The 18,125-nt window shown below is 48.4% G+C and overlaps 1 protein-coding gene across 9 annotated transcripts in view; it reads right to left on the bottom strand.

Annotated features, from left to right (window-relative positions):
- The window catches only part of USP24 (ubiquitin specific peptidase 24), a 153,630-nt gene extending 147,354 nt beyond the window's left edge, over positions 1 to 6,276 (bottom strand). For 5 of the 9 annotated variants that reach the window (XR_016211007.1, XR_016211008.1, XM_051856430.3 and 2 more), the window contains exon 1: positions 5,700 to 6,267. Coding sequence is in view for 5 of the 9 variants with exons in the window: in XM_051856430.3 (XP_051712390.3) it covers positions 5,700 to 6,017 (318 nt within the window). In the remaining 4 variants the exon portion in view is untranslated. Of the gene's footprint in view, positions 1 to 5,699 lie in introns of all 9 variants that reach the window. The other 4 variants (XM_089300568.1, XM_089300569.1, XM_089300564.1 and 1 more) reach the window with 3 other exon arrangements.
- Between the last annotated feature and the right edge of the window lie 11,849 nt (positions 6,277 to 18,125).

The raw sequence follows: 18,125 nt of genomic DNA, 5'->3' as shown, positions 1-18,125 counted from the left end.
TTCAGAACAAATAAAAACACATCAAATCTATAGTTACACATTCCATTACTCAGCTTGAGGTAACCATCTCTAAAACAAGTAGATTTCACTTCCCTTATGCGCGTGCACGTGCACACCCCACCCACACACACACACAAAAATAAAAATGTAATTCACCAATGGTAGGAACCAAGTTTCTCAATAGTGGACAGAAAAATAAACCTATAAACACCATGGTTATAAAAATATTTTGCCAAAAACTCCCCAGAGATATGATCAACAATTAAAAAGTCACCTACTACCAGTATGAGATTAACAGAAAGTTTATCTATCAACTGTGACCAGAAAATGTGACAATACTAAATAAAAATTCCTATGAGAATTTAACGAGAAGCGTAAACTTAGAAACTAAAAGTCTGGAGGAAAGGCGAGAAGAAAACTACATGCGCTCTTTTGAAAGTGAAGCACAACTTTAAAAAAAGTTTTATTTATTTATTTGAAAGGCAGAGTGACAGAGAGAAAAATCTTCCATGTGCTGGTTCTTACCCAAAAGCCCTAGACCTCAGTGATCCAGCACCCTCAGACCGAAATATCGTCCCAGGTGAAGTCTCAGGTGTCTGAACTCTCTTTTAAAAAAACTGAAACCTTGCTAAGATGTAGCATGCACTCCTGAGCCTTCTAAGCAGAGCACACTGAACCCTTCTGGCCGGGCAGCCTTCAAAATTCAGTTCCGTAGGGGCTGTGCAGGCACCCCGCGCACACCGGCCGGCCCGCTGTCCTGGGGCTGCTCTCGGGGTGTTCTGCCCCCTCCATTTCCTCGGAGCCGCTCCTGTCACTTTTCAGAACTGTCAAATGGACTTGGCCTCCATCACCTCAGGTTTGGACTAAACCTTTCTACTCTGATAGGAAACCAGATATGAAAATGTACTTGAACTGTGTGAACTGCGTGAGCTTTAAATTCACAGGCGTGTTCTGAAACGGGTCAATCTTCTATTATGTGTTTACTTTTTACTTCTCTCTGGTGTTCCACATATGAAAAATTTCCCAGAAAACTAAACTCCAGATTTCAAAGATTCTACTACATAGTTCTTAATGTTTCCTTATTAAAAGCATTTCTTACTTTCAGAATCAGATTCAAATAAACGTTATATGATATTTGGGCAAAAATAAAAATATGTAAATACCCTGATGTGCTTTTTTATTAAAGTTGAAACTTCCTCAAATTGTTAAAACATTACAATATTGACTTCCCAATATTGAAACTGGTTTCAAACTTCAAGTTAACAATATTATGATGCTGTACAAAGCTGTCACAATCTACAGTGATTACAGCAGACCCACACAGAGACACATGAAAGGTACTTCCTTCACGCCAAATTACATTCATTCTAAAAGCACATGGCGAGGCAATTACGAGATGAGGACCCAACCGTTAGATGAACTCACAGACATATTCCCACAAGGAGACACATACACTGCTCATTAGGAAATTCTCATTGTTGAAACAAGGCTATGCTGCTTCTTCTTGCACATTCCCTATTTTAATTTCATTTTCCTTCAACTGATTTGGGGAATCATCTCATTTTTTACACTAAAACCCTCATGAAACTTTTTGTGTCTGATGTGCCAAATCAGAGGAGTCACAAACTACAGGTCACATATACGTATTACTAGCAATTAATGGTTTCTCTTTTTAAAGTTTAAACAGAAATCAGAACTGCACAAGCTTCAAATTATGAGGATATTTGGAAATGTTCAATTTTATATATTTATGTGTTTAGGAATATATTAGGAAAGAACACTAACTTTAAGCTTTAATATACACATCTGTGGTATTTTAACTCTCATTCTTTTTTAACTAGTACTTACTATTAAAGGGAAGAAAAGGCAGAAATGGGGTAAGAACTACAAATTAATGTTACTTTTATGTGATTTAGATATAATACAGCAGGATAACTTAAAAGGCAAAAAAAGCAACGAAATTTTGCACACATTCCTGACAAAAAGCCTCCGGAAGAGCTGCCCACATCAAACAGGAACAAAACAAGGATGTTCACTGTTGTCAGATCACAGGACTAATGTCACTCCTGAAACATTAACAACCAGACAGCTGAGAAAGGTACTTGCTCAGTGAATTTGACTCTCCTTGCAGAAAACTCCTTTTAGCATTTTCCAAAGACAAAAGTTGACTCAGTAGTGGATGAGGTGCGTTTCATGGTTGCTAAGCCTTGTGAGACGCCCAGGATACCTAGTTCAAGTTCCACTGACCTCCCGCACAGGACCACAATCACGGAAGCTTCTCACACTCTAAGAAGTGCAGAACCAGGGGTCAGCACGTGGAGGTTAGCCACGTGGGAACACTGGGGAGGCTGGGGCATTAACCACCACAGGTTATTTACAGCAGCTGTGAGGCCTCACACTCTTTCATAATAGAACACACTCTTTTCTGCCGAGGAATGGCTTTGAAGTAATACTATGCAAAATTACATTTGGAGAGCCTTTCAAAGTCCATTCCAGACAGAGATCAAGCACCACACTCCTCCTACAGCTATATCCAGCAAGACTAGCAAAAACCACACAAGTTTTCTACAAAGCAGTACTTAAAAAGTGGCCTTCTGTGCAGCTGTGTTTTGCTAGATATCTGGGTCTTTTCTATCTGTGTTCTCCTTGTTTCTACTCAACCAAAAGTTAACTGCTTTTAGTTTGCAAATTTGAATTTTCAAGCCAAATCCTAATTATAGCAGGGCCCCAAATTACTCAACTGATTTCTCTAACCAGTTACACGACCTTGGGAAGTTAGGTCGTGTAAAATGAGAGCCCTGGGCTAGGATGGACTAGAATGTAAACGGCATGTTCTGTGCACCATTGTCCTGCCTGTCCCTGGCACCCGGAAGCATGCGGTGTTTACTGAGCGACAGAATCACTGCTGTCCCCAAACCACAAATAAAATAAATGTGATCATTTTCTCTTTTTCAATCAATTAGATTTTATTCTGTGTATTCCCACACACTTTTCGGGGGACACTGAAACTGAAATCTTGTATACACCAAGCAGAAATTCATACGACTTCAAACACTCAGTTATTAGAAATAAAAAGGGTAAATCACACAAGCGCTGACACTGTGCGCCCAATCTGTCACTCTTCCTTCCTTTTAGCCCATTATGATCTGTTTTCCTCGGTGGGGAGAAAGAACCGTGGAGTGCCAGCTCCACCTCTGCTCTGAACTGGCTCTGGGGACAAGTCACTTCCCCTCGGGGCCTGAAAGGCTGCATTTGTAAAACAAGGGCACTGAGCTGTTGATTTCTAAACTCTTCTGCTTTAGCAAATCTTGTTCCTTTTAATTCCTCCCAACGCCTTGAGTCAGTGCTCACCACACCATTCTGAGACCTTGACAAGGGCCTCAAGATGTGTCTCTTCCTCCTTTTCATTTTCTTTACCATCTTTATTGCATCTGAATGAATTCACCTCTGAAAAGGAGTCCAGCAGAGTGGAAAGCACACTGGCTTTGAAGTCAGAACTGTGTTCAAACGCAGCTTCTGCCACTAAGTGTCTCCCTAAAATAGTGATGTGACTAACCATCCCACTGAGGGGTAAATGAAATGTTCAAAGTGCTAACACAAGACCTAACATCCGGCACATGCGCAACATCAGGCCCTTTAACGATGTCCCTCGATCAAAAGCTTCAGTTTCCCACTGTGGACAGCAAGGAGGGCCGGCAAGCCGCACAGGTGGCACGCATGAAGACTTCCTAAAGCACGGAGGCAGACGTCGAGCTGACGTTATCGCCAGGCTCCTGTGCGCGGCCAAGCGGGGGCCTGCACTTAACACCAGCACAGTTCATCTGCAAAGCGGCCTCAGCCAGCAGCCCTCCTCAGCTCCCCTGGGCCAAATCCACAGCCTGAACGCACTATTTACAAGACAGGGTTTTGTAGAAAACCTATTTAACTCCTCAGCCGGCAACCCATGTGAAACGAAAACTCTCAATTATTTGTGCTTAATGTATCTGCAGTAAATGAATGTTGATGTACCACCAAGCGTTATAGTAGGATTTTTCCATCACAGGAAATTAAAAGGTGTGACAAAAAAAAAAAATATTTCTCACATAACGAAGACAGACTGAGCTGGAAGAGTTACACCAACACCTTCAGAACAAGCAGTGGTTTTCTTCCTTGATTCAAACTAGAAGGCCCAGGGCGAGAAGTGACAGGGACGGGCAAGCAGCAGCTCATTCCCCAACACGCGTTCAAGCACAGTTCCTTGATTATATGGGAATCCTTTTTAATTCCCTAACAAGGAGTAATAACAAATCTTCACTCCCATGCCTGCATCAATGGCGCAGCTGAGGCAGTGGGCGAGCTAGCAAGCGTGTGAAAGTCTGGAAACCAGAGAAATCTTGTGCAAGACATCTATTTTGCTTTTCTTTTTGGAAGTGCGACCTTCTTTCCCAAGCTACTTCAGCCCAGTAACTGCTGCAAAAAGGATTTCACCTTACTCGGGAAAAGCTCTCTCAGAAGGCTCAGCTTCATGAAGAATTGTCCAAATTCCTGTCTCTGTCTAAAAACAGACCAGTTGATTTAAAACCTGTGCAGTGCTGAACCCTGAGACACACTAATCAATGAATCTGACCAAAAGTCCTCTCCCGGCTGCCATTTTCCTGCAAAGTAATTGCTTACAGCACCGTTGCTCCCAGTTCAACTTTTTCCCCCACTGTAGTCAAACTCTGTCATCTTCTCACCATGTCCCTTGCACACATCCCCAACCAGAGAGGCCTCGTCTTGTCCACTTAGACTTGAGATGTCTGGCCAAAGCCAGCAGCCTGGAGGGCCTTCTCCTTCGCGCCCACGTATCTCCCACCCCGTGCCTGTCACCCTCCCCCGTGGCTCCAGTACCACTCTCCAGTCGAGTTTTCCCTCATTTCTGACCTAATTATCTGACCAATGCCCCCCCAACACCCAGGCTGGCTCCCAACTCCATTCCCCAATTCCAGCCCCCATCACCGCACAGATCTCTCAGCCCCACCCTCCCCACGTCCAATCCCCACGGCCTGGATACCTGACCTTCCTCAAGACCCGTCCTCCCCACACCTACAGCAGCTGAGCCCCCTCCTCCACCTTCATTCCGGGCCCCTACCAGTCCCTCCTCCATTCAGACCCTGCCCAGTGTCCCCTCGTTCTGACCCTCGGCTAGAACCCACACCCGATTCCCACCACCACCAGCAATCCCACGACCCTAGCAAAGCCACGACTCTAGCTGGTCCATCCCACTTTTTCTCCGACCCCGAACCTGGTGCCTCCCGCAAGCCTCCACTGAAACCCGGTGCCATGAAATCTGCAACCCAGTCCACCAGTTCGCCATTTCTGACCCCACATATCTGCGTGCTCCCCACTAGTGGCTCCAGACTACCGTGCCTGCCGCCCCCTACCTCCGAGGCTAGCCCTGGACCCTCCTCCCCATCCCCGACCTCCAACCCGCTCCGTCCGCGGGCTCAGCCCGAGTCCTAGGAAACCCTTCCCACCCCGTCCCGCGGCCCTAACTCCCATTCGGATTTCTGCCCTACGGGGCCCTCTCCCCCACGTGACCCCGGGCCAGTGACCTCGGTCCCCGACGAGAGCCCTCCACCCCCATTCCGGCGCCCGCTAGCTCAGTGGGGTGTGTCCCCTCTCCACCCACTGCAGCCCGGCAGCCTCGCCCGCGGGGGTCAGGGGTTGCCCCTCCTCACCTCCGCGTCCACCACCTCGTGGTAGGCGGGCGGGGGGTCGAAACCGCCCCCGCCGCCGGTGCTCCCGCCGCGGGAGGGGCCGCCGCCGCCGCCGTCCCCGCCGCCGTCGCCCCGGGGGCCCCCGCCGGGGCTGGGGCCGCCGCCGCTGTCCATCGGCTCGTAGCCGCCGTAGTCGAGGCCCGGCCGCTCGTTGGTGAGCAGCGCCACGGCCTCGTTGATGTCGTTCTTGGCCAGGCGCAGGGCCTTGCGGATGGTGGCGGGGTCCGAGAAGCCCATGCACAGCAGCGTGGTCATGTGCTGCTCCTCCTCCGATTCCATGGCTCGGGCCTCCGGGCCGTGCCGGCCGGCGAGCGGCGACGCTGCGGCTCTAGGGCCTGGCGGGCGGCGCGGCGCTACCTCCGCGCGGTCTCCGCGCCTGGGCGGGCCCCTGCGCTCCTGCCCCGTGAGCTCCGCAGCCGCCGGGCCAGGTTGGGTGCGGGCGTGGGCGCCGCGAGCTGAGCCGGGGCGGTGGGGCGCTCAGGCACGGCGGCGGCGCGGCCCAGCCCTGCGCGCCGCCATGTTGGCCTCCTCCTCCTCCTCTCCGGGCCGCGGGGCCGCGCCTCCGCTCCCGGAAGCGGCACGAGCCGCGACCGGGCTCCAGTCTTTAGGCAAGGCGGCGGCTGTTTTGTTGTTTTGACTTTTTTTTTTTTTTCCCCTTCACTAAAGGAGCGGAAGGCGGGGCCGCGCCGCGAGCGTGTTAGGGTGAAAGGGCTGCCGGGGCAGAGGCGAGGGAGGGTCCGTCGCTGCTGCCGCCGCCGCCGCCGCCGCCGCCGCCGCCTCCGCCCTCCCATTTCTCCGGCAACAGGTTCCCCCGGGACGGGAGGGGCTGGCGCGGAGCCGCTGTCAGTGCTGAACGCCGCTGAGGCCCCAGCGCTCGCAGCCGAACTGCGTCGGAGCCCCCTCGGGACTCCCCCTGCCTGGCTGGCGCGGCCCGAGACGCACCCCCGCCCCCCATCCTAGAGGGAGTCCCCTGCGCCGCGACTGTCATCCGCTCCAGCCCGGCTGAAGCGCACGGCAGCCCGCGGGATCCACCCGCAGCGCTGCCCGAAGCCGCCCACAGACACCGACGCCCAAACCCGGCGCAGCGACCCCCGGAGTGCACATTCACTCCCACGTAACCCACGAGGCGCTCCGGCCCTCCCTGAAGTCACCCTCACGGCGTTTGAAACGAATTCCCAGTCCTGACTGCATTTTCCTTGCGACGTTGGCGGACCACCTGCCGCCAGCCAAGCCTATCTGGGCTCTGCGAAACGCTGAGGCTGGAATCCCCTGAGAGTCGAAAATACAATTTTTTCCAAGCTGAAATCTGAATCGCAGTGCTGTGTAGGAAAACCTCCCACTCGCACGCTGCGTTGCCCTTCTTCAGCCACACTCACGGGGACGTTCGGAGCTCAGGATCCCGCACTGGGGCTTCCCCCTGAGATCCAGCACCCCCGCTCTGCCTTAGAAGGCCTGCTTTGCTTTCCATTTAGCGCTGGCCCTCTGGGGCCTTATCTTAGTCCCCTCCAGGCCACCCTCTAAGCGCTTGCGAGTTCCAGCTGCAATTTCCTTCGGCTTCTTCTTGTCCTGGGGTCCTTCTGCCGCCCCCTCTCAAGATCCAGATGCCTGCCCTTCCTTCCCTGGCAGGAGTTGAGTTCAGTTTCTAATGCCCTCATCTTGGTTTCTTCCTGAACCTTAATCGCACCAACTACTTCTGTTGGGGCCTGTACTGTGGCGCGGGGGAGTTAAGCTGCGGTTTGCAGCACCGCATTCCGTATGGGCACTGGTTCAAGTCCTGGCTGCACTACTCCAGCTCCCTGCTAATGCGCCTGGGAAAGTAGCAGAAGATGCCCTCCGCTCCCCCCACTCCCAACCGTATGGGAGACACAGAAGATCTTGGCTCCTGGCTTGGGTCTGGCCCAGCCCTGGCTGTTGTGGCCATTTGGGGAGTGAACCAGCAGATGGAAGATCACTCTCTGTTTTTGCTCTTCAAATAAATCTTTTTTTTTATTTTTATTTATTTATTTATTTATTTTTGACAGGCAGAGTGGACAGTGAGAGAGAGAGACAGAGAGAAAGGTCTTCCTTTGCCGTTGGTTCACCCTCCAATGGCCGCCGCGGCCAGCACGCTGCGGCCGGCGCACCGCGCTGATCCAATGGCAGGAGCCAGGAGCCAGGTGCTTTTCCTGGTCTCCCATGGGGTGCAGGGCCCAAGCACCTGGGCCATCCTCCACTGCACTCCCTGGCCACAGCAGAGAGCTGGCCTGGAAGAGGGGCAACCGGGACAGAATCCGGCGCCCCGACTGGGACTAGAACCTGGTATGCCGGCACCGCTAGGCGGAGGATTAGCCTAGTGAGCTGCGGCGCCGGCCTCAAATAAATCTTTAAAAAAAAAAAGCAACAACAACAAACAAAACCTTCTGTTAACATCCCAACCCTAAGATCTACATAACCGAAATCTTAAAATAGACAGTACCCAGACACTTTCTTGGCTAGCATCTGTTTCCTGGGACACTGACTCCTTACCTAGCGGTTGCCACCTATGTGTGTCATCACCAGCAATTTGATTTCCTGCGTGACTTTATCACTATTGTTTACAAGTAAATGAAAATTACTGTCTTCCTTGTTATTAAAGGTCAGGTTACAGATGAGAGACTAGGCCTTGGACTAAAGTAGTCTTAATTTCTGAATGAAAACAACAAAGGAGTCTTTACATTTCTGAATCACAACGAAAAGACCCTGCTAAGGAAGCAGGCAAGACACAGTGGTTAAGCTGCTCTGAGGACACCCACAGCCCAGGTGGAGTGCCAGCTGCTCCTCCTCCTATCCAGCTTCCTGCTAATGCACCCTGGGAGGCAGCAGGAGCAGGGGATGGCTCACATATTTGAGTTCCTGCCACCCACATGGAAGACCAGCCTGCAGTTCTTTGGCTCCCTGCTTTGGCCTGGCCTTGGCCTAGCCCTCTCTGTTGCAAGTAGTTAGGGACATGTACCCCAGCAGATGGAAGATTTCTCTCTCTGCTTTTCAAGTTGGTGAAAATAAACATTTTTTAAAAAATTTTGCTAAGGAAGAATGTCTACAGTCGAATTTGGAGCTAAATGTACACACTGAAATAAAATTTTACTGTTACCAACTTTTAGGTACTGATGAAGTTTTAAATATTTATCTGTAGCACGTGAAGATCAAGCGTCATAAAGTACATGCCAAAGTGTTCGATTTATTCAACCGATGTGTACTGTTCACCAGGGCCCAGGCACTGTCCTTGGCAGTAGTGCTGGGCCTGTGAACAAAACAGACAAAAATTGAGGATGGCAGAGTGAGATCATTCCAGCTTGCCCTGTGTCTCAAGAGTTAACTCAGCGACCCTGTTAAGAAATGACTTGCAGAGAGAGAAAGTAAGTAAAGAAAAAAATGGTTTGTCACTAAAATTCGAGATAAACCCAAGAGGTGAAGAGTGTGAGCCAGCGGATCCAGATGACACGTGAAAACACTCAGCAGCAGGGGCAGGGCCACGGAACACCGCAGAGGAAGCTGTGCCAGCTGTGAAGAGGAAGCAGAGAGCACACAGTTTGATTTAAAAAAAAAAAAAAAAAAAAAAAAAAAAAACAAACACTAGAGAGGAGCCATAGAAGGCCACAAAACACAAGGAAGGCCATTTCTGAGCCCGGTCCTAGAGTGACTGAAAACCAGAGTGTCGTTTGAGGATGCACGTGGTGTAAGCACATTGCTTTCTGCACGTGAGAAAGCAGGGAGCACTTAAACCTTGTTGAATTGGGTTAGAAGCAGGCGTGGGGCCGATGGTATGAGTCTCCATACTTTACATGTTTATTTTTGTTGCAGTAAAATCCAGAAAACGTTAAAAGGACTTAAATAAATTACACTAAATTCCCATATAGCCTTTTCTAGACGTTTCTTCAAAAACAGGAGAGGGGTCTAGAAGTGAGGTAGGGACTATGATAAAGACAACACATATGAAGGTTTTCTGATATTAATTCATAATTTTTTAATTATCGAGTGTCTATTTTCAGCCAGGCTTAAGAACAGGGAGGCATTTATGAGCAAGACACACAGAGTTTCTGCCCTTTTGGAACCCATTATCTATCAAGGGAGATGGACCAATAAGCAATAAAGTCTAATAGGTGCCTTAACAGAATTTCAAGATGTAACAGGTACATTTCTTGCTCTCTGTTAGCGGCCACTTTGAGATGAAGAGTGGAGTTTTGTTTTCTTATCCAATATACAATGTTTGTCTTTTGGGTCTCTGTTTGCAGTGCTTCTCCTCAGATGTGTCTAGATGTGATTTTTCTATGTTTATCTGCCACATGGGTGGCAGAGGCCCAAACACTTGGGCCATCCTGTTGCCTCCCCACTGCGTTAGCTGGAAGCTGAATCAGAAGTAAAGAAGAAGCTACTGCTGTTGCACAGCATGTTAAACGTTTACTCCACATACTTTTCCAAGTTTTATCATGTTATAGAATATATCAGTACTTCATGGCACTTATGGCTGAATAATTTTACATTGGCTGGATTATCCCCCTTGAAGGACATTTGAATTGTTTCCACCTTTTGGGTATTGGGATCTCACCACCATAAACATTTAAGTAAGTTTGTGTGTGGACATATGTTTTCACTTCACTGGCATCTCATTTGGGCACTGCGTCAAGTCCCAGCTGCTCTACTTCTGGTCCAGCTCCCTGCAAATGCACGCAGGAAGGCTGTGGAAGATGGCCCAAGTTCTTGGGCTCCTGTAGCTATGTGGGAGACCCGGAAGAAGCTCCTGGCTCCAGCCCCAGCCATTTAGGTAGTGAACCAGCAGATGGAAGATCTCTCTCTCTCTCTCTCTCTGTATTTCTAACTTTCAAATAAATAAATAAAATCTTTAAAAAAATGTAAAATAAGGATAAAGAAGTCAGTACTTGAACTAGCACTCCAACTTGGGATGCCAGTGTCATAAGCAACAGTTTAACACATTGCATCATGATACCTGTTTCTAAAATGATATTTAACACCGCAGATTTTGTTGGATGCAAATTCATGCCTACTGTCTATATTAAAAAAAAAAACAGCCAGAAAATTGACATAAGTGTTCACACTTTGAATATTCTTATTGGGCATTGATATTGATAACAGCTTTATTGAGATATAATTCACATATCACATATTTTAGTATTTGCACAGATATGTGCAGCTATCATCACTGTGCATATTATAGTATTTTCATCACCTAAAAAGAAATCTTGTACGGTTTCACTCTCCTATCTCCCCTTTCCCACCAGGTCTAAACAACCATGACTCTACTTTCTGCTTTGTCTATTCTAGAAGCTTCATATCAATGAAATTTTGCAATATGTGATATTTTGAGTTCGACTTTTTCACTCGGCATACTTTTCCAAGTTTTATCATGTTATAGAATATATCAGTACTTCATGGCACTTATGGCTGAATAATTTTACATTGGCTGGATTATCCCCTCTTGAAGGACATTTGAATTGTTTCCACCTTTTGGGTACTGGGATCTCACCACCATAAACATTTAAGTAAGTTTGTGTGTGGACATATGTTTTCACTTCACTTAGGTATGTATCTAATTGTTGAGTGAGTAACTTTCTGAGAAACTATCAAGTTGTTTTCCAAAGTACATCTCATATCAGAGTGCTGGTTCAAGTCCTAGCTGTTCTGCTTCAGGTCAAGCTTCCTACTAATATGCCTGAGAGGGCAGCAGAGGATGGCCCAAATGCTCGGGCTCCTGCCACCCACATGGGAGACCTGGTTGGGGTTCCAGGCTCCTGATTTCGGCCCCTGGCCAAGCCCTGGCTGTTGTGGCTATTTGGGGAGTGAACTAGCAGATGGGAGATTTCCCTCCCTCTGTCTGTCTGTCTCTGTAACTCTGCCTTTCAAGAATATAAATAAATCATTTAAAAAAATTTTTTTTATTTTTTTTTATTTTTTGACAGGCAGAGTGGACAGTGAGAGAGAGAGACAGAGAGAAAGGTCTTCCTTTGCCGTTGGTTCACCCTCCAATGGCCGCCATGGCCAGCGCGCTGCGGCCGGCGCACCGCGCTGATCCGATGGCAGGAGCCAGGTGCTTCTCCTGGTCTCCCATGGGGTGCAGGGCCCAAGTACTTGGGCCATCCTCCACTGCACTCCCTGGCCACAGCAGAGAGCTGGCCTGGAAGAGCGGCAACCGGGACAGAATCCGGCGCCCCAACCGGGACTAGAACCCGGTGTGCCGGCGCCGCTAGGCGGAGGATTAGCCTAGTGAGCCGCGGCGCTGGCCCATTTTTAAAAATTTTTTAAAAATTCTATTGGTGTGGTGTATGACATTAATTAGTTTTCATATATTAAACCAACCTTGCATTTCTGAGATAAATTTCAGTTCATCATGATGTATAATTCTTTATGTATGATACTGAATTCTGCACACTAAAATTTTGTTTTTAAGACATAGTGAGGCCGGCGCCGCGGCTCACTAGGCTAATCCTCCGCCTAGCGGCGCCGGCACACCAGGTTCTAGTCCCGGTCGGGGCGCCGGATTCTGTCCCGGTTACCCCTCTTCCAGGCCAGCCCTCTGCTGTGGCCAGGGAGTGCAGTGGAGGATGGCCCAGGTGCTTGGGCCCTGCACCCCATGGGAGACCAGGAAAAGCACCTGGCTCCTGGCTCCTGCCATCGGATCAGCGCGGTGCGCCGGCCACAGCGCGCCGGCCACGGCGGCCATTGGAGGGTGAACCAACGGCAAAAGGAAGACCTTTCTCTCTGTCTCTCTCTCTCACTGTCCACTCTGCCTGTCAAAAAAAAAAAAAAAAAAAAAAGACATAGTGATAGGGGCTGGTACTGTGGCATAGAAGGTTAAGCTTCTGCCTGCAGTGTAGGCATCTCATGTGGGTGCTGGGTTGAGACCTGGCTGCTCCACTTTCCATCCAACTCCTTGCTAATGCACCTGGGAAAACAGCAGAAGATGGCCCAAGTGCTTAGGACCCTGTACCCACATCTGGAGACCTGGAGGAAGGTCCAGGCTCCTGGTTTTGGCCCCAGGCAATTGTGGCCATCTGGGGAGTGAACCAGCAGATGGAAGATCTCTCTCTCTCTCTTTCTTTCTTTCTCTCTGTATTTCTGCCTTTAAAATAAATAAATAAATCTTTAAAAATAGTAATAATGTTGGGGAAAGAGAACAATTAGTTTTAGAGGCAAATTTTGAGTATGTATTTCCAAATATAATTGGTATTGATAATGGAGAAAGAAAGGTGAAGGGAGTGGGAAAAATATGATTGTTGAGTCCTGCCACTCATTTTTAGTAAAGAGTGTGTTGCCAATGGAAAGTCAGCTAATGTGGTGGTGCTCATCACTTCAGAAGATGATGTGTGATGTGTGATGACCCTAATCCAATATCAGCTTTTAGTTATTTTCCAGCGGTAGTGATGAACTGCCCCCCACCCCCACTCCCACTGCTAACAGGCAGGCCTATCTCCTGGGCAACGCAAGCTTGTTCCATTGCCTCCACTTCGGAGGGCCTTTCCCTTGTAGTAGATGAGCTATGAATCCTGCAGTCCGCAGGATTCATACTGGACTGCCAAGTGGAGAGGAGATGTGGGAGGTAAGACCAAGGATCTGACAGCCAAACCAAGGATTTTTCTTGAGTCATTAAGCAGTAGGCAGCCATTAAATGTTCTGAGTCAGGGAAAGCCATAACAGAAGCTGTGTTTTAAGAAGATTAAACTGGCCCTAGTGCATTGAGTATGAGAACAAATAAATAGCTGTGGGGTGGGAATGAAAAGGAGCTTTGCAGAAAGAAGATTGTTCAGGATTTGGCAATTGGATTTGATGATCACGGCCAAGGAAGGACTCCTGGCTGTTAAGGGTGGATGTTTGAGAGGAGAGTGGCGGTGTTAGGTGTTTCCGAAGTCGGAGTTGGACCACTTGATGCCTCCGGCCTTAGCTGAGTTGAGGTTTGATTAGGAAAGTTGGCCTGTAGGCTTCCACAGTTGTCTCTGTGCATATGCTTGAGGGGAAAAACAACAGCTAAAACTGATAAGCACTTGCAAGGAACGTATATTAGGGCTATTTGACTTGGAAAGAGAAAAGAACTTACAGAAGGGAGAATGTTCGAAGGACCTGCTTCTTTCTCTGATGACCCAGTTCCTGGTCTCCAGCATAGCAGACTCCCTTTCACAGGGCACCAAATGGCAGCTGAAGAAAGCAGAGCTCGTCCTGGGAGAAGTGCCCCAAGCACACACCGCCGGCTCGAACCCGCTGTCCCTCATTTTCATTTCTCAGGAGAGCTGGCTCCGTTTTTAATCTACAAGTGCTCTTGACTTTGGTAACTTCTGACTCTGCTTCCTGTCTTTTGAATACCTCTTTCCACAGACTCTGAGGATGTACTCAGATGAATTCTTCTAATTTCTAGCAGAAAACTTCTTCTACCTGCCCAGCCCCTCAGAGCCCTCCTGCTCAGGTTGTCCCCAGAGCCTGAACCAGAAGATTTGGGCAGTTTATCTTAATCAGATAAGCAGCTTCTCGAAAGCCACATTCTTACATGGCTTATTGCAGTCACAATGCAACAATTTCCAATTCTCTTTCCTATTCTATAAGTAATTGGAAATTCTCATAAGGATTATGTTTACCTTGATAGCAACATTCAAACTTAACCTTTGAAAGTAAAAAGACCGACCTCGAGTAGTTAGCTAAAAAACAAGGGTTTGAGGTTTTCAGTTGGGTCTGTAACCCTGAGGACGTAGCCCTCAGGCGACAGCTTCTTTCTAACATGATGGACAAGTCTGCTCTGTTTCCCCATGTTGAGTCACCAGGCTGGATTAATTTCCCAGGGTGTTGTGCTAATTATAGGTTAGTGGAGCTAATGGATTACATCAAAACGGCAGCAATTGGAAGAGTAGCAGGGCACTCGGGTTCTGCCCAAATGCAGAGCTATTTATAACTTCACAATTGCACGGTTACTATTAGTCAGCACTGCAGTGACCCTCAATTTCCAAACGCGCCCACCATCATTTTCTAGTTAATCTCTCCCATCCGCGACTGCACTGGCTTTATAGGAAGGGCGGAGCTGAGGAATTACTTTGCCTGAAGTCATGTCTGTGGTAAAGACAAAATTACGCTTTCAACAGCATGAATAATAATAAGAAGAAAACGTTTGCAAAGTGCTTTGCAGTTTTTGAAGGGTTTTCTCCTGGGTTGTTTCACTTACACCCACTCAGCCTCTCTAAGATTTCCTGTTTGTTGGTTGAGCATAGCGCTAAAGCAGAGAGCTTTGTCCACAGCTGTCTTCGTACAATCAGAACTGACTGATGAAGTGAGGACTAACAGTGGGCACGGAGGCCTGAGCTGTATCATCCTACCTCTCCACCGCTTCTTTTCATTAGGTTTTCCTGACGTCTGAGGATCAGTAGAACAACCATACAGTCACATTAACCTCTTATTTTATGAGGTTTTAATTTCATTCTGTCCAAACCTGAATGAGGCCGTCCGGTGGGGCTGGGGGTCTGTGGGCCCCTGAGACACAGGCAGAATGTCCTTCACAAGCAGGCTGCCAGCTGGGGCTGGAAAGCCTCTCCCCAGACCTGCGGCATCTCCCCCACTATGGCTTCTTGTGCTGCATGTGTGACCTTGTGGTTTTAAATCACGTCTTCAAGTTAGTTACACTCTTCCACCTAGAGCTAGCAGAGGAGGGGGCTGGGACCCTAAGGAGAATGGGGCTGTCTCCAAGAGACCCCTCTGCTATCTCCATGAGCCCCAAGCCAATCAACATACAGTATGTGAAACCCCCGTCCAATGGGCACCCCCGTAGAATGACACAATGAAAAGATGCTGATGCCTCAAAAACCCCGGGCACTTCCGGAAAGTCAGTGTCCTGTTCGGGCACTCCGCCTGCTCTCCTCTGGGACCAGACGCTTTGCTGTCGCTTGCCAATCAAGTAAAAGTTTCTGCTTCCTTGTAAATTGTTTCCTGGCTTTTTATTTCTATACTGAGCTAAGGAAAAGAACTTATGAAACTCGCTCCAGCAGCCACCCTCCCCTCCGTGACCAGTAACACTGAAGTGTGCAAATTCATAGGAGTTAGTGCCATTGGGAATATGCGTTTCAGGAAGCTGAGTTAGTTCAAAGATTGCAGTTTCTGTGCTGTGGCTTCTGTTACTCTGCTCCTCCTGCCCCTTACCACCTGCCATAGGTAATGAAGGGCCAGTGACTTCTAACCTCCTAGGTGATGCTGATCGAGCCCTGGAAGTGCATTTCCCTGGCTTCTGTTTCCCTCCTGACTCTGACTAGGAGAGTCCCAAGACCCTGGGAGATCCCGGTGCCTGGACTGCTTAAGAGAGGAGCAGCCACACCGCAGAAGCACCGCTGACCTCCCCGCTTCCCCCACCCCGCTCTGATTTTTGCCTGCCACCACCCCACCCCTTATTCTCCTTGAAACTCTGCCCAACTTGGACAAAAGGAAAATTGTTCCCAAGGCAAATGTCTTCAATCGCTTGGTGGATGCTATGGTGTTATGTGTGTCAGCATGAAGTTTGGGGCTCATTTATCCAGAGGAAATGCCTTTGTGAAGTACTTTAGATTTACTGAGGAAGGAAAGATATTCAGACCTTTGCAAATTTACACTGAAATCAATGCTGCAAGGTCATATAGCTGTGATGCTGTTGCATCTCCCTTAAAAATATAAGGTCTGATGAACCATGACACTTTTTTTCCTTTTTTTTTTTTTTAATTTTTTGACAGGCAGAGTGGACAGTGAGAGAGAGAGACAGAGAGAAAGGTCTTCCTTTGCCGTTGGTTCACCCTCCAATGGCCGCCGCGGCCAGCACGCTGCGGCGGGCGCACCGTGCTGATCCGATGGCAGGAGCCAGGAGCCAGGTGCTTTTCCTGGTCTCCCATGGGGTGCAGGGCCCAAGCACCTGGGCCATCCTCCACTGCACTCCCTGGCCACAGCAGAGAGCTGGCCTGGAAGAGGGGCAACCGGGACAGAATCTGGCGCCCCAACCGGGACTAGAACCCGGTGTGCTGGCGCCGCTAGGCGGAGGATTAGCCTAGTGAGCCGCGGCGCCGGCCAACCATGACACTTTTTTAAAGACTTACTTATTTATTGGAAAGGCAGAGATACAGAGAGGCAGAGGCAGAGAGAGAGAAAAGTCTTCCATCCACTGGTTCACTCCCCACATTGCCTCAGTAGCCAGAGCTGTGCCAATCCAAAGCCAGGAGCCTGTCGCTTATTCTGGGTCTGTCACATGGGTACAGGGGCCCAATCACTTGGGCAATCTTCCACTGCTTTCCCAGGCTATAGCAGAGAGCTGGATGGGAGGTGTCGCAGCCGGGACTCGAACCAGCATCCATATGGGATGCCGGCACTGCAGGCCGTGGTTTTACCTGCTATGCCACAGTGCCAACCCTAAACCATGGTAATTTGTACAGTTTGATAGATGTCATCTCTTGTAGTGTTGTGAACCCTAGAGCAGATAAAGTGTGCAAACCATATAACATTGCTCAGCTGCCTTCCCTTTCTTCTCTTTCCGGCTTTTAGGGTAATAGAATCCGGAACAGGTGGAATTCCTGTATGTGTTGGGTAGGAATGGTTTGAGCTGTAAATAACAGAAAACTCAGCAAAGAGCGTGAATACATAAGAGCCCTTTTCCTCAAATACCAGTAAGAAGTCTGATGTTGAAATCTTCTGGTTTCATTCTAGTGTGCGAGTACATTAAACCCATGGCCAATAGCTTTTCAGTTCTCTTGACCTTTCCCTCATACATACTGACTCATAGTTTCAAAATAGCTGCCACAACTCCAGACATCATATTCATTCATATCTGAGACAGAAAGGAAGGGCAAGAGATCTATCTCGTCTTTTTATTAGGAAAGTAAAAAGTATTTCCAGACAACTATCTATCCTCAGCACTTCTTATATCTCATTGGTAACTCAGCTTCACGGGAAGTTGAGAAAATGAGTGCTTGGCTTTTTCAGCCTTTATAATAAAGGAAGACAAAAGTCAGGAAGGGGTCCTGAGCCTGCTAACTTGCAGTATTGCTTCACTGAAACTTTGTGTGACTGCCAGTGATTCTGCAGAGCTGAGGGAGGTAATTGGAGCTATTTAGCAAATTCAACTTCCTTCCTTCCCTTCATCTGACCAAAGCCCAGTTCAGAGTCAGTTCCCATATGGGATGCTTGGGCATCAATTATTCGGCTCTGAAGTGGGCTGCTGGACCTGGCTCATAGCATCTTATGGGGGCCGACTATTACACTTCCAGGGATTTTGTAAGCCAGCAGCTAAACATCATTGAAATTGAATATTATGAATTAAATAAAGTGCATCTGAAAAGACAATACCCCAACTTTGTGACTTCCTAATATTTTACTACTAACTATAGCTGCTCATGAGGTTGTTCATGTCCATTTTATCTGTAAAGCTAT

The sequence above is a fragment of the Oryctolagus cuniculus genome, chromosome 7 (genome assembly GCF_051225735.1).
Source record: "Oryctolagus cuniculus isolate XC-2025 breed Fujian yellow rabbit chromosome 7, ASM5122573v1, whole genome shotgun sequence".
Lineage (NCBI taxonomy): Eukaryota > Metazoa > Chordata > Mammalia > Lagomorpha > Leporidae > Oryctolagus > Oryctolagus cuniculus.
Note: the sequence above shows the minus strand (reverse complement) of the source record. Positions and strands in the feature narration are given on the sequence as shown.